Here is a 21,604-nt window from a genome sequence, read left to right as displayed (position 1 = left end):
ACACAGGCTTCGTCTGTTCCCAGCCTTCAATCTCTGACAAATGCCTCCTTTTTCTTTTTGACGAGGCCTACAATATCTCTCATTATCCAGGGTTCCGCCCCCAATCTAGGTTCTTCAGTTCCCGTCTAATATTGTTATAATTAGCCTTCCCCCAATTTAGCACATTCACCCTAGGTCCACTCTTATACTTGTCCACCAGTACTTTAAAACTTACTGAATTGTGATCACTGTTGCCAAAATGCTCCCCTATTGAAACTTCTACCACCTGGCCGGGCTCATTCCCCATTACCAGGTCCAGTACAGCCCCTTCCGTAGTTGGGCTATCTACATATCGTTTTAAGAGCCCTCCTGGATGCTCCTTCCAAGCTCTGCCCTGTCCAAGCCCTTGGCACTAAGTGAGTCCAAGTCAATATTGAGGAAGTTGAAGTCTGCCATCACAACAACCCTGTTGCTTTTACTCCTTTCCAAAATATGTCCACCTATCTGCTCCTCTATCTCCCGCTGGCTGTTGGGAGGCCTGTAGTAAACCCCCAACATTGTGACTGCACCCTTCTTATTCTTGATCTCGACCTATATAGCCTCGCTGCCCTCTGAGATGGCCCTCCTGCAGTACAGCTGTGATATTCTCCCTAACCAGAAGCGCAACCCTTCCACCCGTTTTACATTCCCCTCTATCCCAGCTGAAACATCGAAATCCTGGAATGTTTAGCTGCCAATCCTGTCCTTACCTCAACTAGGTCTCTGTAATGGCAACAACATCATAGTTCCAAGCTCAAGTTCATCTGCCTTACCTGTTATACTTCTTGCATTAAAACATATGCACTTCAAGCCACCGGCCCTGCTGTTTTCAGCAACATCTCCCTGTCTGCTCTTCCTCAGAGCCATAGTGGCTCTATTTCCTAGTTCTCCCTCAATGTTTTCACCTTCTGACCTATTGCTCCAGTACCCACCCCCCTGCCATACTAGTTTAAACCCTCCCGTGTGACACGAGCAAACCTCACGGCAAGGATATTTATGCCTCTCCAGTTTAGATGCAACCTGTCCTTGTTATACAGGTCACACCTGCCCCGGAAGAGCTCCCAGTGGTCCAGATAACTGAAACCCTCCCTCCCACACCAGCTATTTAGCCAGGTGTTTAGCTGCTCTATCTTCCTATTTCTAGCCTCACTGGCACGTGGCACAGGGAGTAATCCCGAGGTAACAACCCTTGAGGTCCTGTCTTTTAACTTTCTGCCTAGCTCCCTGAACTCCTGCTGCCGGGCCTCATCCCCCTTCCTGCCTATGTTGTTAGTACCAATATGTACCACGACCTCTGCCTGTTTGCCCTCCCCCTTCAGGATGTCCGCTACCCGTTCTGAGACATCCTGGACCCTGGCACCAGGGAGGCAACATACCATCCTGGAGTCTCTTTCACGTCCACAGAAGCGCCTATCTGTGCCCCTGACTATAGAGTCCCCTGTAACTATTGCTCTTCTGCGCTTTGACCCTCCCTGCTGAACATCAGAGCCAGCCGTGGTGCCACTGCTCTGGCTGCTGCTGTTTTCCCCTGATAGGCTATTCCCCCTGACAGTATCCAAAGGGGTATACCTGTTCGAGAGGGGGACAACCACAGAGGATTCCTGCACTGACTGCCTGCCCCTTCTGGTGGTCACCCATCTCTCTGCCTACACCTTGGGTGTGACAACATCTATGTAACTGCTATCTATGGCGCTTCTCACCACCTGCATGCTGCATGCTCCTAAGTGCATTCAACTGCTGCTCCAACCAAACCATGCAGTCTGTGAGGAGCCCCAGTTGGGTGCACTTTCTGCAGATGAAGCCTTCCGGGACGCTGGAAGTCGGACCACTGCACCCCTCTAATTGACATTACGTTAACTAATTAGCAAATTAAATTTAAAAATATATATTTTTTAAATGTTACTGTTAACTATATGTTTCCTAGCACTAGGTTTCTCCTATAAATGTAAATGCTAAATACAGTACTCTCCGGTCTCTGGCTTAGATACCCCTCTAAATTATGATTAAGTAATTAATTATGTTTAATTAGTTTAACAATGTTTAATTTTAAAATTTAGTGCAGATTCCCTACCAGCCAATCAGGTCACAGCTTTCCTGTGACGTCACCCCCAGTCGTATCACTCCGAATAGCAGAATATCTATCACTTACCTGTTCCCAAGCTGCTCCCCGGCTCTCTCTCTCTTCTGCTCCTGAAAATGAAGGCCGCTGGAATCACACAATTGATTCAATAATATTTATTCATTGTTAGTCCCTTTGCTTTTTGGTAACAGTGTCAGCAGAAATATGACCAATCAGGCTTTGCCTGCAAGAACAATCAGTGTACACCTCTTGCATCCACTCAACTGGTCAAGGAACAGTTATCTTCATCCAGCTCCAAACATTAGGAAGTTAAAAATTAAACAGAACAGAAACATTTATATAGCAGCTTCATGTTTCAAAAGACTGAATTGTGGAATCATAATATCCAGGCCAAAATATGTTTCTGAGCCAGAAACTTGAGAAAAACAGATTAACCTCAATTGAAAGTTTTCAAAATTATGCACACAGTGCTTGAATGCTTAGTTTCTTGTTTGGCTGTGGCTTTTTTTTGCTGCTTATAAGTATTTATCCACAAACACAAATGTTGATTTCTTATCAGACCAAATGGAGCAGTGTATCAGGGTTTTTGAACAGTTCACTGCTCATCCATTTCAACTGCAGCAAAATCTTTGTTAAAGATTCTGTGCCAAAGTATTCCGTTCAGCTGCACTGTTGTTGACTTAATTCAGGCTCTGCAGGTGAATAAAGTATTATTCTGTTGTTTTCAATGCCCCCAGTGGAAACCTTCCACATTTTCTTTGAATGCCAATTAACAAGGCCCTAAAAAACAGTAACAGATTTTTGCAAAAAAATTATTTTTCACTAAATTCATTTTTTTGATCAGCATATCAAAGCAAAAAATGGCTAGTGGTTTATGATAATTTCCACACTCTATGCAATATTGCAACTTGTGTCCAGCATTATTACCATTAATCAGCAATAGTAATAGTAGATGGCCTTATTGTGATCAGTTCCAATTGAAACATTAAAAGTTTAGCCTGAGATATTTAAAAGTTGCCATAAGCAGCCCTGATTTAACTCAAGTCAAAATTTATATATATTAAAATTAAAGTTTTCCTTCGGCCTTTCGAAATTTTAGCTCAATTGGAGAATAATTACATTTAAAAATTAAGGAGGGGTAAGGTGCAAAACAATACTAGGGGGCAGCACGGTAGCACTGTGGTTAGCACAGTTGCTTCACAGCTTCAGGGTCGCAGGTTTGCTTCACGGCTTGGGTCACTGTCTGTACGTTCTCCCCGTGTCTGCGTGGGTTTCCTTCGGGTGCTCTGGTTTCTTCCCACAGTCCAAAGATGTGCAGGTTAGGTGGATTGGCCATGCAAAATTGCCCTTGGTGTCCAGAAAGGTTGGGCGGGGTTGCTGGGTTACGGGGAGGGGGTGGAGGTGTGGGCTTTGGTGGGGTGCTCTTTCCCAGGGCCGGTGCAGACTCGATGGGCCAAATGGCCTCCTTCTGCAATGTAAATTCTATTAATATAAAAATAGATTGTAGGTATTTGTTAGGATCAGGTCATTATTATGGAGCAATAAAATAAAGGAGCATGGCTGCAATTAAACTGAACAATTCATTTGATACCTACAGCTTAAAACATTTTATGATTATCCTTAGATCTTCAAGCTGGACTTCAGCTTCCTACACAGACTCAGTTATTTCATAGAATATTATACAGAAACATAAAAACATGGAAATCGTTATTTGGTTGATCACTGTTTGTGTTGGTTAAACATTCGTCAAAATAGAATTTTGGGATATTGCACTGCTTGCTTGATTCATGAAAGAATGCGATCAGATATGCTGTGTAATTAATTTCTGCCAACCATTATATATAGAATCAGAATAAAATTATGTAATTTGATCTACACTGCCTGGCAATTCTAACCTTGGTATATTTTTTAATGTTCTCCAGGAGTCCATCCTGAATTTCCGCTTGGAACCTTTAGGATCTGTTGATGGTTTCACAGCCGAGGTGGGAGCAAGTGGAACATTCTGTCCCAGTCACATGACTCTTCCAGTTGAAGTGTCATTCTACAGTGTCTCTGATGATAATGCACCATCACCCTACATGGTATGTGTTATTACACATTCCAGTAGTTAAAGACTTGTGATCAAGGTCATGGTGTAGCAGTAATTGGTTAGGACCCATATCTCTCAGACTGGTAAATCACTCATTTATTCATTTGTTAATTTTTGCTCTTTATGGGTATGTTCAAATTGATCCTTCATCAGAAAACCAAGTTATTTAATTTTTTTGACAACTGAAAATTCCTGTTTGAAGCAATCTGTTTTGAATTGAGGATTATTTGTTTGTAGGGTGTGATTAATTTGGAAACCTTGGGCAAACGAGGCTATCGAGTACCTCCATCAGGAACAATACAAGTGGTAAGTTAGACTAGTGTTCTATTTGTATTGTCAATTACTCCTGAGATCTACAGAGCATTTGTGATACAGACTATGATGTCATACAGAACCATCTTTAAAAGCATTGTAATATCTGTGATATTCCTCGGTAGTTTCAAGGCTTACTGTGGATACAAATTACAACCGTATTGGTTACCAAGTTTTTGATCAATTTTAGCAAGCTTAGCTGATAGAATCAGTTAAAATATGATGGAATTTCTGGAATCTTTTGCTAAGAATTACTCAATAAAGCTGTTGGGCAGGATTCTCCCAACGGGCGGTGAAGTGCCGACGCCAGAGTAAAAACGAGAGTGTTTTACTCCGGCGTCGGCACCCGTTCCAGGACCCCATTCTGCGGCCCACGGGGCTAGGACGGTGCTGGAGCGGCCCACCCCACTCCAGCTGCCGATCCGGGCCTGAACCCGGCACCGCAGGGTCCGCGCATGCGTAATTGGGCCGGCGCCAACTAGCGCCTTCTTCCCCACGGCGGCCCCGACGCCAAATGGTGCAGGGCTACAGGAGCCGGCGCGGAGGAATGGAGGCCGGGGTTTCAGAGAGGCCGGCCCACTGATTGGTGGGCACCGGTCACAGGCCAGGCCACTAGAGGCCCCCCCACAGGCCGCCACCAGACACTTCAACGCTGCGGTCCCGCTGGCTGAGGATGTTAGACCGGCGCTGGAAGGACTCGGCATTTTGTCGACTGCCGCTCGGCCCATCCGGGGCCGGAGAATCGGCATACCAGGCCGGAGAGTCGGCGCATACCCCAGCTGGCATCGCGCCGGCCACACCGGCGCCGATTCTCGGCACTGCGGAGAATTGTGTTCCGCCGTTGGGGCAGCGTGGTGCAATTCGCGCAGCGCTGCGCCGATTCTCCGGCCTGGCGGGGGGTCAGAGAATTCAGCCTGTAATTTTTGTTCGATACTTCAAACGTTTCCCCCCAGATCTGCAATAGGTTACTGTTCGAAAATAAAGCATTACTCGCTTATAGGTGCCTATAAGGAGTGATCCACAACTCTATGAATAGTGTATCACAAATGTTCAATTATGTTATGTTATATTTTAAGTACAAATGTCTTAAAACACCTTTTACATTGAGTTTAAAAACATTTTTCAAAATGGAAGTATGGACAGACAATATGGCATCTTCAGTTAGTTCAAACTTTATTAAACTCGGATCTCTTGAGAGCTGGCCATGAAGAGTCATTAAAATGCAAAAGACTCCTCCACAGATGTCCATTTTATCCTCTTAAGAGGTGTGAAAACCCCACGGCTTCTGCGAGAACAGGACACGGAAAGAGACTTCAAAGGACCTCAATATCATGAACTTTTCAGCCTGGTGAAACAATGATTCATCAAAATTAAAATAGCAACCACTTTGCTTCCCGGTGGAGCCGGCCTCCACATTGCTGGAGGAGGTGCTGACGACAGGGGGACTGGAGAAGGGGGTAGTGTCAGTGGTTTACGGAGCTATTTTGGAAGAGGAGAAGGCACCACTGGAAGGGATCAAAGCAAAGTGAGAGGAAGAGTTGGGAGAGAATATGGAGGAGGGGTTCTGGTGTGAGGTGCTCCGAAGAGTGAATGCCTCCACCTCATGTGCGAGGTTAGGGATAATACAGCTGAAGGTGGTATACAGAGCACACATCACGAGGGCGAGGATGAGACGATTCTTTGAAGGAGTAGAAGATGTGTGTGAAAGTTGCGGGAGGGGCCCCGCTAATCACATATGTTTTGGTCCTTTCCAAAGCGAAAGGATTACTGGAAGGAGGTTTTTAGGGTAATTTCTAAAGTGGTGCACGTGAAACTGGACCCGGCCAGGGTTGGAAATGGGTGCGGAGGCAGATGTTGTAGCCTTCGCCTCGTTGATCACCCGAAGGTGGATCCTGATAGGTTGGAGTGCGACCTCTCCACCCTGTGCCCTGGCATGGCGGGGAGACCGGTTGGAATTCTGGGCCGGGATTCTCCTCTCCCGGCGGGGCGGGGGGTCCCGGCAGGATGGAGTGGCGGGAACCACTCCGGCGTCGGGCCGCCCCAAAAGGTGCGGTTCTCCGCACCTTTAGGGGCCAAGCCCTCACCCTGAGGGGCTAGGTCCGCGCCGAAGTGGTTGGTGCGCCACCGGCCGGCAGGAAAGGCCTTTGGCGCCATGCCAGCTGGGGCCAAAGGGACTGCGTCGGCCAGCAGAAGTCCGCGCATGCACGGGAACGTCAGCGGCTGCTGACGTCATCCCCGCACATGCGCAGGGTGGGGTGTCACTTCCGCATCGGCCATCACGGAGGCTATGGCCGAAGCGGAAGGAAAAGAATGCCCACACAGCACAGGCCTGCCCGCAGATCGGTGGGCCCCGATCGCAGGCCAGGCCACCGTGGGGGCACCCTCCGGGGCCAGATAGTCCCGCACCGCCCCAGAGCCCGCCCGCGCCGCCAGTCCCGCCGCTAAGGTAGGTGGTTTGATTCACGCCGGCGGGACTGGCATGACAGCAGCGGGACGTCGGCCCATCGCGGGCCGGAGAATCACCGGGGGGGGAGGGAGGCCGACGACTGGCGTGGCGCGATTCCCTCCCCTGCCAAATTTTCGGTGCCAGAGAATTCGGGGGCAGGATTCACGTCGCCCCCCAGCGTTTTCCAACACCCGACGGGGGGTCGGAGAATCCCGCCCCTGGACTCTTGAGAAGGTCAAGTTTGAACTGAGGGGAAGGATAGAAGGGTTCTACAATTCATGGGTATTATTCATTATGCACTTCCAAGAACTGGATAACATCGACCATTAGTTGGGGCGTGTGGGCGGGAGGGTTGGGGGGAGGGGGGGCTGTGTGTGTTAATGGTGACTATGGGTGATCCCCAATTCCTTTTTGTCATTTGTGTGAACATGCGGGCTAATCTTTGGGGTTTGGTGAGAGGATGGGATCGATGTTATTGATATGGGGATTGACATATTTGTTACTGATTATTGTTTATTGTTGGAGGGTGTAAATGTGGGAGAAAATGTGAAAAAGGAGAATTAAAAAATTTTTTTTTTTTTTTTTTTAAATAGCAACCATTTTGTTCTTGGTTGTTATAAAAACAGCCTGTGAAAGCCAGGTGTGTGGAATCCCCTGAGAAGACCTGTTTGTGATTTTCATTAATGACTTGGATGAGGGAGTTGAAGGGTGGGTCAGTAAATTTGCAGACGATACGAAGATTGGTGGAGTTGTGGATAGTGAGGAGGGCTGTTGTTGGCTGCAAAGAGACATAGGTAGGATGCAGAGCTGGGCTGAGAAGTGGCAGATGGAGTTTAACCCTGAAAAGTGTGAGGTTGTCCATTTTGGAAGAACAAATATGAATGCGAATACAGGGTTAACGGTAGAGTTCTTGGCAATGTGGAGGAGCACAGAGATCTTGGGGTCTATGTTCATACATCTTTGAAAGTTGCCACTCAAGTGGATAGAGCTGTGAAGAAGGCCTATGGTGTGCTCGCGTTCATTAACAGAGGGATTGAATTTAAGAGCCGTGAGGTGATGATGCAGCTGTACAAAACTTTGATAAGGCCACATTTGGAGTACTGTGTACAGTTCTGGTCGCCTAATTTTAGGAAGGATGTGGAAGCTTTGGAAAAGGTGCAAAGGAGATTTACCAGGATGTTGCCTGGAATGGAGAGTAGGTCTTACGAGGAAAGGTTGCGGGTGCTAGGCCTTTTCTCATTAGAACGGAGAAGGATGAGGGGCGACTTGATAGAGGTTTATAAGATGATCAGGGGAATAGATAAAGTAGACAGTCAGAGACTTTTTCCCCGGGTGGAACAAACCATTACAAGGCAACATAAATTTAAGGTGAATGGTGGAAGATATAGGGGGGATGTCAGAGGTAGGTTCTTTACCCAGAGAGTAGTGGGGGCATGGAATGCACTGCCTGTGGAAGTAGTTGAGTCAGAAACATTAGGGACTTTCAAGCAGCTATTGGATAGGTACAAGGATTACGGTAGAATGATATAGTGTAGATTTATTTGTTCTTAAGGGCAGCACGATAGCATTGTGGATAGCACAATTGCTTCACAGCTCCAGGGTCCCAGGTTCGATTCCAGCTTGGGTCACTGTCTGTGCGGAGTCTGCACATCCTCCCAGTGTGTGCGTGGGTTTCCTCCGGGTGCTCCGGTTTCCTCCCACAGTCCAAAGATGTTCAGGTTAGGTGGATTACATAGAACATAGAAAAATACAGCACAGAACAGGCCCTTCGGCCCACAATGTTGTGCCGAACCTTTGTCCTAGATTAATCATAGATTATCATTGAATTTACAGTGCAGAAGGAGGCCATTCGGCCCATTGAGTCTGCACCGGCTCTTGGAAAGAGCACCCTACCCAAAGTCAACACCTCCACCCAACACCAAGTGCAATTTTGGACACTAAGGGCAATTTATCATGGCCAATCCACCTAACCTGCACATCTTTGGACTGTGGGAGGAAACCGGAGCACCCGGAGGAAACCCACGCAGACACTGGGAGGATGTGCAGACTCCGCACAGACAGTGACCCAAGCCGGAATCGAACCTGTGAGCCTGGAGCTGTGAAGCAATTGTGCTATCCACAATGCTACCGTGCTGCCCTTAAGAACAAATAAGTCTACACTATATAATTTTGCCATAATCCGTGTACCTATCCAATAGCTGCTTGAAGGTCCCTAATGTTTCCGACTCAACTACTTCCACAGGCAGTGCATTCCATGCCCCCACGACTCTCTGGGTAAAGAACCTATCTCTGACATCCCCCTATATCTTCCACCATTCACCTTAAATTTATGTCCCCTTGTAATGGTTTGTTCCACCCGGGGAAAAAGTCTCTGACTGTCTACTCTATCTATTCCCCTGATCATCTTATAAACCTCTATCAAGTCGCCCCTCATCCTTCTCCGTTCTAATGAGAAAAGGCCTAGCACCCTCAACCTTTCCTCGTAAGGATTGGCCATGATAAATTGCCCTTAGTGTCCAAAATTGCCCTTAGTGTTGGGTGGAGGTGTTGACTTTGGGTAGGGTGCTCTTTCCAAGAGCCAGTGCAGACTCAATGGGCCGAATGGGCACCTTCTGCACTGTAAATTCAATGATAATCTATGATTAATCTAGGACAAAGGTTCGGCACAACATCGTGGGCCGAAGGGCCTGTTCTGTGCTGTATTTTTCTATGTTTCTAAGACCTCCTGAGCGATGTCATCAGAGGGGTTTTCTCGCTAGTCACCGGGGATCAAAGAAGAAGGTATTCAGAAATCAACTGCTGTTCTGCTGAAGAGTCCGGGCAATGTGGGCATATGTGTGAAACAAGAAACCTCTTGCTCCCAGAGCTTGCTTGATCTGCTGAGTCCATCTGAAAAAGGCAAACACTGATTAGTCGACTGCAGAAGCCATCGCAGCTGCTAAACAGAACCTTAACTTTCATCCGCTTCACTTCAGGAAGAAGGAATTTGAACATCGGGCCTTCAATATCTCTCGCTGACTGATTTGAAAATCTCATCTTGAATTATCCTTTTTTTCTTGATCTGCATTTTAATCTTTGTATATGTACTTTATTTAATAACTTTATCACTTTTACTTAAATAACTCAGCAAGAGTAAAGCTTGACTGCGGAGTTATTTTTAAATTTATTCACTAGGGTGGCACGGGTAGCAGTGGCTAGCACTGTTGTTTCACAACGCCAGGGTCTTGGGTTCGATTCCCGTGTGGGGGCACTGTCTCTGTGGAGTCTGCACGTTCTCCCTGTGTCTGCACGTTCTCCCTGTGTCTGCGTGGGTTTTCACCGGATGCTCCGATTTCCTCCCACAAGTCCCGAAAGATGTGCTGTTAGGTGAATTGGACATTCTGAATTCTCCCTCTGTGTATCCGAACAGGCGCTGGAGTCTGGCGACTAGGGGATTTTCACAGTAACTTCATTGCAGTGTCAATGTAAGCCTACTTGTGACAATTAAAGATTATTATTATTATACAAAAAGGGGGCTACATACACACAAATTCTTAGCTCGTGGACCACCTTAAGAAACTGCCTTTTATGTAGTTGTAACAAGTGACGCAAATTAATAAACCAACATTTTAGCAGTACGCTAAAGAAATAACTCATTAATTGGTCTCGGATCGTGACCTCCGAGAATCCTAAAATGCTATGCCATTACTTTTGAAATGCAGCTAGATGTTAAGGTACTGTTGGTACGGAAACCGGTTTGCATAAAATCAGTAACTAGTTAATCAGTTTTAAATGATGTTGGTTAAAGGATTAATGCTGACCATAGCTCTGTGGGATCTTCAATGGCACCTGAAGGCTTTGATTTGAAGTCCCATCTGATAGATGGTACCTGTGACGATAGAAGACTTCATTGGTACTGGGCTTGAATTTGGCAACCTTCTAACTCTGATGTAAGAATGAAACCAAGTTAATATGTTTTTTATTAAATTCGGCAGCTGAGCTGCCTCACGGCACTGATGATCTGGGTTTGATCCCGGCCCTGGGTTGCTGACCGTGTGGAGTTTGCACATTCTCCCCGTGTCTGTGTGGGTCTCACCCCCACAACCCAAAGATATGCAGGGTAGATGGATTGGCCATGCTAAATTGCCCCTCAATTGGAAAAAAAATGAATTGGTACACTAAAATGGTTTTTAAATTAAACAGCTGAGACTACAGTTTGTTGTAACATAGCTGTACGGAACTTCAAGGGAGGCTGATTCCATGCATTCTAAGAACTAAACCAACGTGGAAACTCATTGTAACCTTTAAAGTAGGTTAAAAATGCACGACCCAAGTAGGTTCTGGAGAATAGTCATATTCAACTCAAAATGTTAACTCACTCTCCTTCCACAAATGCTGCCAGACCTGCTGAATTTTACCAGAATTTGTGTATCCCATTTAGCTTAACAACATGAAAGTAATAGTTATCACAATTTAACAAAACATATTAATGCATCATTTGTTTTAAGAGCAATGTTATCAGATTACTGCAAACCATTGTACTTAGTTTAATATATTTCTCTGTAATCCTAAATAGACTAGATAACTCATGTTCATGTATTGTGGAGGTATTTTCACATTGTAAATTACAAACATTTTACATTAGAACAAGTATGCACTCCAAAAATCCTATAACAGTTTGGAACTCTTATGTCCTTTTAGAATGAATTCATTTTGTGTGACCGTAGAGTAGCATGATAATTGTACACACTGGAGGGCCAGCACAAGCCACATACAGTGATAGGATGCAAGTGTGATTTTCTACCACTTTGCTGAGACTTGCTAATCTGCACGCTGTGAGGTGGCCTTAAATGCAGGAAAGCCCTCTCCAACTGGAAGTATCAGAACAGTTATCACTATGCTATCCTTTTAAATATTGTACTTACCAGCTTAAAGTGCCATTGGCAAAGGGGAAGATATTTCTCGTATGAGTGCTCGACCTCAGATAGTACATGGTCTCAGGTGATCAGTAACAATGCTTGCTGAAGAATTTTGAAATGATATCCTTGTACTGCTGTTAATGATCAGCAAAAAATAAATAGATCATTGTGCAGTGTGGACAGGTATTACAACTATTTTTCCTTGATTTCCAAATTGTGTTGCTACATATTGTGTACATCAGTTCTGCTTTTGATCAAATTTGTTCATGACCCATACAATCTTTTGTCATCTTGTCAGCTATGTTATGCAAACCTTCTGTTTTTATAGCTGATAAATGTAAATTATCTTTCAGACTTTATTCAACCCAAACAAGACAGTGGTTAAGATGTTTGTAGTGATTTATGACTTGAGAGATATGCCAGCCAATCACCAGACATTCCTACGACAGAGGACGTTTTCTGTTCCTGTAAAACGCGAAACTGTTGGACATGCCAATAAAGAAAATGTAATCCAGACTGAAGAAAGGATACTTCGCTACCTCGTACACTTGAGGTAAGCATAAAAAATAGAATACTTTTATAATATACAGTATAGCAAGCAATGTTACAGTGATGAGTAAGGTATTTGGAACTGCTGGAACAGTTGTACTTATTTATAATTCTCTTGGCTTCCACGCAAAACAAAATTATTTAAATAATGTCCAAAAGATTTTAAATGTTTTAAAATCAGATAATTTTGCAAGAAATAAACTCATAAAATAAGGGATTTTTTTGGTAATTATTTTGCAGCATTGACTAACAGGCACCACTATAGATGAACATGAAACCTGAGTAGTTCTATTTAACCTGGGACTTGGTTAAAATTCGGTAACAACATAGGAAAACGAATATGTCCCAAGCCCAGGACCAAACTGGAGCAGTACATTATAAGTGAGCTCCATGGTTGTGCAAAGGGCCCCAAGTGAATACTTTCAGCATGAAGAGTCATATTGGATTGAAACATTGTCTGGGACTTTCTAGCTTGATGTGGTGGGTCCACCTTGGCAGATACGATGAACCAGCCAAATGTCTATTGACTACATTGGCATCCTTTTTAAAGGGTGCCCTGATCTCAAAGTGAAAGTAACTGTCCTCCCACCACCATCACAGGTATTGGGGCTTCAGTGCAGGGATGGGTCCCACACAGACATTGGAAGAATGTGCAGACTCCACATGGACAGCGACCCGGGGCCGGGATCGATCCCGGATCCTTGGCGCCGTGAGACAGCAGTGCTCACCACTGCGCCACAGTGCTGCCCTTCTCTCTAAATTTTTACATTTTATGGAAAGATGGCTGCTGCATCCAGCAACATTACATTTCTCTTTCTATAACCATTGGTATCCCAAAATTAAAATAACTTGGGATGACAAAAGCTGTGCTGAAATGATAACTAGGTATAAAACTGAAAGTCCAACACTACATCCTCAGTTTGTCAGTTATCCACTTGTGTAGCGCGAGAGGGACTCTCCCTGCATAAAACATCCATAGTCATGTCTTTGCTGACTTGTGATACACTGTCAGTGATGTAAATAGTTATAGCAGTCCCGACTCCAAATTGATGGTTTGAGGAAAAGTGGGGAAACAAATATTGTGGAGTGAATTTATCTGGCATAATACCACATATATATTTCAGTCAGTTTCAACTAAGTTGTGTTGTGTTGTGTACTCTGGGATAACACAGGCTGCAACTCGATGCAGCTTTGACCAAAAGATACTCCAGACTTTGAAGTAAGTTCAATGTGATTTATTGAACCATTAGCACAGTTCTCTATGAGTTCGACTCTCCTGCTAATCTTGCTAGAGTAACTCAGTCTAACTAACCAGTCTGCTCTAAGCCACATGGTGGGTGTGATGCTTCTGATCTGCCCCTGTCCTGCTCTCTAAGTGTCGCCTGTGGAAAGAGGCAGAGCATGTGTGCCCTGTCATTTTATATGGGTTGTGTAATGCCTCCTTGTGGTAGTGTCACCTCTGGGTGTCTTGACTGCCCATTGGTCGTGGCCTATTCTGTGTATTCATTAGCTGTATGTCTGCATGTCATGACGTCTCTGGTGCTCCCTCTAGTGTTTGCTTAGTCATAGTGTATTTAAATTAACCCCTTGTGTATTTACAGTGATGCATATCACCACAAGTTGCTTTCTACTTTTACTAAATGGTCACTTGCTTAACCATTAACCATAGAGTTCAGACTTGCTGTAAAATGGACTAAAGGCAAAAATAGTTTTGAAATCTTAAAAGAAAACTCCTCGAAACAAAATGGAAAATGTGCTTTTTTTGTTTCCTATACACTGCATCTTATGAATATTCCCTGTTTTAGTCTAATGCAGTCCTTCCATCAAAACAGTTTCAGTAGCATTCAAAGATCAAGTTTTAGTAGTGAAAGACTTGCATAATTCTCAAGACTTTGTACAAGACCTTGAAGGGAAGCAATTTGCTTCTATCAATAATTAATTGATTATATTCCACTTCACCCTGAGTTTAGTTCCATGACCTTTTATCAAACTACTGGAATCTTTGTAATGAACCATCACAGAACAACTCTACATTCACTCGAACTTAATAGCCTACTGATGTAGGCCAGGGCCATAGAAATGTACAGGCGTCAGTGCTGTCGAGTTGAAATTTAGTGGTCAAGTGGCAATGGCATTTAAATGCAATTGTAGTTTTTATCACAGGAGTTATTACATATAAAAGCTAAGAGTGAACTCCCTCTCTTCATGCACAGAATAATAAATGAGAGGTTAGTCCACCAAGTACAGTTTGCATTTTACTTGAATGTTTTGGCAGATTAAAGTTCCAAATTGAATTCTGTGTTTGCCTGCAGTTTATGTTTTACTTAAAATCTATCTCGACCAGATTTGAGATGGTACTGCAACATATGAAATCAATTTTAATTTTAAAAACATCCAAATAATTGTGACATGGTGCCAGCCAAACTATGCTTTTGTGAACTATGCTTTTGTGAAGCATACTGAAAATTATGTTATAATGGGGAATGTTTTCCAGCACCTGGGCAGGCAAATTAGACATTTAGGCCAGGATTCTCCTGCTAGGTCCGGGATTCGCAATGGGCAGCAGAATCCCACGTTGGGACAAAATTAGGATTCATGCCAGGCGGCAGACCTGTCGCTCGTTTCCATGCCCGCCCCATTGGCCAGGGCAGCGTTTCCCGACATCCCCATTGAGTTTCCCGCCCTAACCTGGCGGGACCATGCAAGGAGCTCATTGCATCTCATTAACGAACAGGCCGCCCATTGTCAGCTGGGATGCTCTTGCCCTCTCAGCCAGGAGTCTCACCAATGTGAATTTGTGCAATGTGGACATGGCGACTTGCAGTCCAAGGGGTGGCAAGGTGGTAAGTACCCTCCCTACAGTTGCTGCTGGGGGGGGAGGAGGGGTCATGGGGCTTGCGCTGGGCTGGAGGGGTCAGGTCAAGTATCCTTCCTGGGATAGGGCTTGTTTGGCTGCTCTTCCCATCGGCACCCTTTAAACATGTAAAAATTAAAACTTTTTCATAATAAAGTGTTCTCACCTGTACCTTTAAACCCTTTAAAATGTCTATCAGTAAGTCAGTAAGCCAAATTTGCACTGAGTGCTGAATTTGGTGCTTTTTGAGTGCGATAGTGAGAGTTTGGTGACCGAGAGAGTTAGGTGATGAGGGAGTAAGGTGCTCCTTTCATTTTGTTTCCGACATTTCCGCAAAGAGTGCGAAGAGAGCCAGGAGTTTACAGAGAGTGTAGCTGACTGGGAGCAGAGTCGGAGGGCGGAGATCTAGTTAGTCCACAGAGCAGCTATATTCTGTAAGGTAAGAGGGGATGGAGGCTAGGCCAGTTACATGCTCCTCCTGTAGGATGTGGGTGGTGAGGGATACCACCGGTGTCCCCACTGACTATACCTGCGGGACGTGCACCCAACTTCAGCTCCTCAAAGACCGTGTTAGGGAACTGGAGCTGAAGCTGGATGAACTTCGGATCATCCGGGAGGCAGAGGGGGTGATTGAGAAGAGTTACAGGGAGGTAACCACACCCAAGGTACAGGACAAGAATAGCTGGGTTACAGTCAGGGGGAAAAAAATAACAGGCAGACAGTGCAGGGATCCCTCGTGGCCATTCCCCTTCAAAACAAGTATACCGTTTTGGATGCTGTTGGGGGGGATGACCTACCGGGGGAAGGCCCTAGCGGCCAGGTCTCTGGCACTGAGTCTGGCTCTGGGGCTCAGAAGGGAAGGGGGGAGAATAGAAAAGCAATAGTTGTAGGAGATTCAATGGTTAGGGGAATAGATAGGAGATTCTGTGGTCGCGAGCGAGACTCCCGGAAGGTATGTTGCCTCCCGGGTGCCAGGGCCAGGGATGTCTCGGATCATGTCCTCAGGATCCTTAAGGGGGAGGGGGAGCAGCCAGAAGTTGTGGTGCACATTGGTACCAACGACATAGGTAGGAAAAGGGGTGTGGAGGTAATAAACAAGTTTAGGGAGTTAGGCTGGAAGTTAAAAGCCAGGACAGACAGAGTTGTCATCTCTGGTTTGTTGCCGGTGCCACGTGATAGCGAGGCTAGGAATAGGGAGAGAGTGCAGTTGAACACGTGGCTGCAGGAATGGTGTAGGAGGGAGGGCTTCAGGTATTTGGATAATTGGAGCGCATTCTGGGGAAGGTGGGACCTGTACAAGCAGGACGGGTTGCATCTGAACCAGAGGGGCACCAATATCCTGGGAGGGGGGTTTGCTAGTACTCTTCGGGAGGGTTTAAACTAATTTGGCAGGGGAATGGGAACCGGATTTGTAGTCCAGCAACTAAGGTAGCCGATATTCAGGACGCCAAAGCATGTAATGAGGCAGTGGGGAAGGGAACACTGACAAAGGAGAGTATTTGCAGGCACGGAGATGGGTTGAAGTGTGTATACTTCAACGCAAGAAGCATCAGGAATAAGGTGGGTGAACTTAAGGCATGGATCGGTACTTGGGACTACGATGTGGTGGCCATCACGGAAACTTGGATAGAAGAGGGGCAGAAATGGTTGTTGGAGGTCCCTGGTTATAGATGTTTCAATAAGATTAGGGAGGGTGGTAAAAGAGGTGGGGGGGTGGCATTATTAATTAGAGATAGTATAACAGCTGCAGAAAGGCAGTTCGAGGAGTATCACCCTATTGAGGTAGTATGGGTTGAAGTCAGAAATAGGAAAGGAGCAGTCACCTTGTTAGGAGTTTTTTATAGGCCCCCCAATAGTAGCAGAGATGTGGAGGAACAGATTGGGAAACAGATTTTGGAAAGGTGCAGAAGTCATAGGGTAGTAGTCATGGGCGACTTTAACTTCCCAAATATTGAGTGGAAACTCTTTAGATCAAATAGTTTGGATGGGGTGGTGTTTGTGCAGTGTGTCCAGGAAGTTTTTCTAACACAGTATGTAGATTGTCCAACCAGAGGACGGGCAATATTGGATTTAGTACTGGGTAATGAACCAGGGCAAGTGATAGATTTGTTAGTGGGGGAGCATTTTGGAGATAGTGACCACAATTCTGTGACTTTCACTTTAGTAATGGAGAGGGATAGGTACGTGCAACAGGGCAAGGTTTACAATTGGGGGAAGGGTAAATACGATGTTGTCAGACAAGAATTGAAGTGCATAAGTTGGGAACATAGGCTGGCAGGGAAGGACACAAGTGAAATGTGGAACTTGTTCAAGGAACAGGTGCTACATGTCCTTGATATGTATGTCCCTGTCAGGCAGGGAAGAGATGGTCGAGTGAGGGAACCATGGTTGACAAGAGAGGTTGAATGTCTTGTTAAGAGGAAAAAGGTGACTTATGTAAGGCTGAGGAAACAAGGTTCAGACAGGGCATTGGAGGGATACAAGATAGCCAGGAGGGAACTGAAGAAAGGGATTAGGAGAGCTAAGAGAGGGCATGAACAATCTTTGGCGGGTAGGATCAAGGAAAACCCCAAGGCCTTTTACACATATGTGAGAAATATAAGAATGACTAGAGCGCGGGTAGGTCCGATCAAGGACAGTAGCGGGAGATTGTGTATTGAGTCTGAAGAGATAGAAGAGGTCTTGAATGAGTACTTTTCTTCTGTATTTACAAATGAGAGGGGCGATATTGTTGGAGAGGACAGTGTGAAACAGATTGGTAAGCTCGAGGAAATACTTGTTAGGAAGGAAGATGTGTTGGGCATTTTGAAAAACTTGAGGATAGACAAGTCCCCCGGGCCTGACGGGATATATCCAAGGATTCTATGGGAAGCAAGAGATGAAATTGCAGAGCCGTTGGCAATTATCTTTTCGTCCTCACTGTCAACAGGGGTGGTACCAGGGGATTGGAGAGTGGCGAATGTCGTGCCCCTGTTCAAAAAAGGAACTAGGGATAACCCTGGGAATTACAGGCCAGTTAGTCTTACTTCAGTGGTAGGCAAAGTAATGGAAAGGGTACTGAAGGATAGGATTTCTGAGCATCTGGAAAGACACTGCTTGATTAGGGATAGTCAGCACGGATTTGTGAGGGGTAGGTCTTGCCTTACAAATCTTATTGAATTCTTTGAGGAGGTGACCAAGCATGTGGATGAAGGTAAAGCAGTGGATGTAGTGTACATGGATTTTAGTAAGGCATTTGATAAAGTTCCCCATGGTAGGCTTCTGCACAAAGTAAGGAGGCATGGGATAGTGGGAAATTTGGCCAGTTGGATAACGAACTGGCTAACCGATAGAAGTCAGAGAGTGGTGGTGGATGGCAAATATTCAGCCTGGATCCCAGTTACCAGTGGTGTACCGCAGGGATCAGTTCTGGGTCCTCTGCTGTTTGTGATTTTCATTAATGACTTGGATGAGGGAGTTGAAGGGTGGGTCAGTAAATTTGCAGACGATACGAAGATTGGTGGAGTTGTGGATAGTAAAGAGGGCTGTTGTCGGCTGCAAAGAGACATAGATAGGATGCAGAGCTGGGCTGAGAAGTGGCAGATGGAGTTTAACCCTGAAAAGTGTGAGGTTGTCCATTTTGGAAGGACAAATATGAATGCGGAATACAGGGTTAACGGTAGAGTTCTTGGCATTGTGGAGGAGCAGAGAGACCTTGGGGTCTATGTTCATACATCTTTGAAAGTTGCCACTCAAGTGGATAGAGCTGTGAAGAAGGCCTATGGTGCGCTCGCGTTCATTAACAGAGGGATTGAATTTAAGAGCCGTGAGGTGATGATGCAGCTGTACAAAACTTTGGTAAGGCCACATTTGGAGTACTGTGTACAGTTCTGGTCGCCTCATTTTAGGAAGGATGTGGAAGCTCTGGAAAAGGTGCAAAGAAGATTTACCAGGATGTTGCCTGGAATGGAGAGTAGGTCTTACGAGGAAAGGTTGAGGGTGCTAGGCCTTTTCTCATTAGAGCGGAGAAGGATGAGGGGCGACTTGATAGAGGTTTATAAGATGATCAGGGGAATAGATAGACAGTCAGAGACTTTTTCCCCAGGTGGAACACACCATTACAAGGGGACATAAATTTAAGGTGAAAGGTGGAAGATATAGGAGGGATATCAGAGGTAGGTTCTTTACCCAGAGAGTAGTGGGGGCATGGAATGCACTGCCTGTTGAAGTAGTTGAGTCGGAAACATTAGGGACCTTCAAGCAGCTGTTGGATAGGTACATGGATTACGGGAAAATGATATAGTGTAGATTTATTTGTTCTTAAGGGCAGCACGGTAGCATTGTGGATAGCACAATTGCTTCACAGATCCATGGTCCCAGGTTCGATTCCGGCTTGGGTCATTGTCTGTGCGGAGTCTGCACGTCCTCCCCGTGTCTGCGTGGGTTTCCTCCGGGTGCTCCGGTTTCCTCCCACAGTCCAAAGATGTGCGGGTTAGGTGAATTGGCCAATGATAAATTGCCCTTAATGTCCAAATTGCCCTTGGTGTTGGGTGGAGGTGTTGAGTTTGGGTAGGGTGCTCTTTCCAAGAGCTGGTGCAGACTCAAAGGGCCGAATGGCCTCCTTCTGCATTGTAAATTCAATGATAATCTATGATTAATCTAGGACAAAGGTTCGGCACAACATCGTGGGCCGAAGGGCCTGTTCTGTGCTGTATTTTCTATGTTCTATGTCACGTTTAAAGGCCTGTGAGATGAAGGTAAAAGTAATCCCTTTAAAGAGGTGAAACTCTTTTTGAAGTGGTTTTCACACATTCAAAGGTCTGTGTGTATGCATAGAAGACTGAAAGCTTTGATCTGCGCTGTTTAGATTCAATTTCATGTCCCATTTTCTGCTAAAGGTTTTCTGATTGACAGGTCGATGCATTTCAAAGGGGAGATTCAGATTGTTTAATTGTTTATTTATATAGCTCTGGAGGGATCCATTCAGGGTAGCAGGTCCTTTCCTAACCACAGTTTTCTTTTAAATGACCTCCACTTCTCATCAAGGACCCCTACCTCTCATGAAGGACACCCTGGCAGCAATTGTTTGGAGGGTTCTCACCACATTGCCTCACTTCGGACCGCAAGGGGCCTGAAAGGGATAGGGAATTGGAACGGGGGGTTGGGTTCTGGGGGATGCCCTGCCAGTGATCTGGCGATGGTGGAGTTGCTGTAGCAGCCTTTTGAGATCGAAGTGCCCTTTAAAATTGGCACTCCGATCTTGGGAGGTGCAGGACCTGCCAGAGAAATTGGGTCATGACCTTTTCAGTTGTAGGCCCCAGTTTTTTAAAATAAATTTTGTCATAGCATGGCATGTCAGGGTTGCTCCCAGTGCCAATGGGAATCATTCTGATTTTCCCGTTGGCGGGAGCATTTAGTTGCTGTTCTGGAAAATCGCATCCTTGGTCTATTTGTAGTAATACAGGTTCAAATGAATTAATGAGAACGTTTTCTTTGTGCTAGGTTCCAGAGTTCAAAATCTGGAAAGATCTACCTCCATAGAGATGTCAGACTCCTTTTTTCTCGAAAGTCGATGGAAGTTGACAGTGGTGCTGCATATGAATTAAAATCTTTCACAGAGATTCCAACAAATCCTCATTTTTCAGCACGATGTTAGCAACCGTTGTATTGTTTAGGACTTTTTCCTGTTTTTATTCTGGAGAATGGCACATGTTCAGCTAATTAATGGAAATAAAATAATGCACAATACATGATTGTGAAAATTTATTGGTACTAGTCTTTTAGAGCACCACAACCTATTAGACAGTGGACCAGTCTTGTGTAAGTGTTTTGAATAAACTCCCTTGTACTTAAAGCGAGCAGTAGACTGGAATGAAAACCATGATACCCTGATATTACCTGTACTGTTACAATGAAAGTCACAAACCACTTTATTGGATGTGTTGCAATAGTAAAAACCAGAAGTAGTTTCGTGTTTAAACATTTTATTTTATTTGTCTTTTTATTTAATATTTAAATTAATGTTTCACTTATTGCACAGGTAATTTTTTGTCCTGTTTAGTGTTATTATGTAGCAACGTTATGTAAAATCATACTCTGTATTTCTTTTGACGTGAATAATACACAAATATACAAAATATATGTAAACTTCTGTGTCAGTCTGTCTGTCCATGACTGTTTGTGTGAGTGTACATATTCGGTTTTAATTGATATGTAAAATTCCAGTCTTCTCACTCTGTCCCCGGATTATACTTTCCTGAACTGGCCCAACACTAGTAGAACAGTTTAGAAATTGTTCTCTTTCCCCTGTCCCCCAAAGGCGCTGGCTCATGCTGGTGTACAATTCCAGGGGCATTAGCAAACCTCCAGGTCCTTGTTC

The 21,604-nt window shown here is 45.0% G+C and overlaps 1 protein-coding gene across 7 annotated transcripts in view; it reads left to right on the top strand.

Annotated features, from left to right (window-relative positions):
- Nucleotides 1-21,372, top strand: part of atosa (atos homolog A) — a 194,136-nt gene extending 172,764 nt beyond the window's left edge. For 5 of the 7 annotated variants that reach the window (XM_072470665.1, XM_072470669.1, XM_072470664.1 and 2 more), the window contains 4 exons: nucleotides 4,021-4,179; nucleotides 4,425-4,493; nucleotides 12,197-12,396; nucleotides 20,728-21,372. In XM_072470665.1, the coding sequence (XP_072326766.1) occupies nucleotides 4,021-4,179; nucleotides 4,425-4,493; nucleotides 12,197-12,396; nucleotides 20,728-20,881 (582 nt within the window). In that variant the 3' untranslated portion in view covers nucleotides 20,882-21,372. The remainder of the gene's footprint in view (nucleotides 1-4,020; nucleotides 4,180-4,424; nucleotides 4,494-12,196; nucleotides 12,397-20,727) is intronic. The other 2 variants (XM_072470668.1, XM_072470666.1) reach the window with 1 other exon arrangement.
- The last annotated feature ends 232 nt before the right edge of the window (nucleotides 21,373-21,604 follow it).

This window comes from Scyliorhinus torazame, chromosome 12, assembly GCF_047496885.1.
Source record: "Scyliorhinus torazame isolate Kashiwa2021f chromosome 12, sScyTor2.1, whole genome shotgun sequence".
Taxonomy (NCBI): domain Eukaryota; kingdom Metazoa; phylum Chordata; class Chondrichthyes; order Carcharhiniformes; family Scyliorhinidae; genus Scyliorhinus; species Scyliorhinus torazame.
Note: the sequence above shows the minus strand (reverse complement) of the source record. Positions and strands in the feature narration are given on the sequence as shown.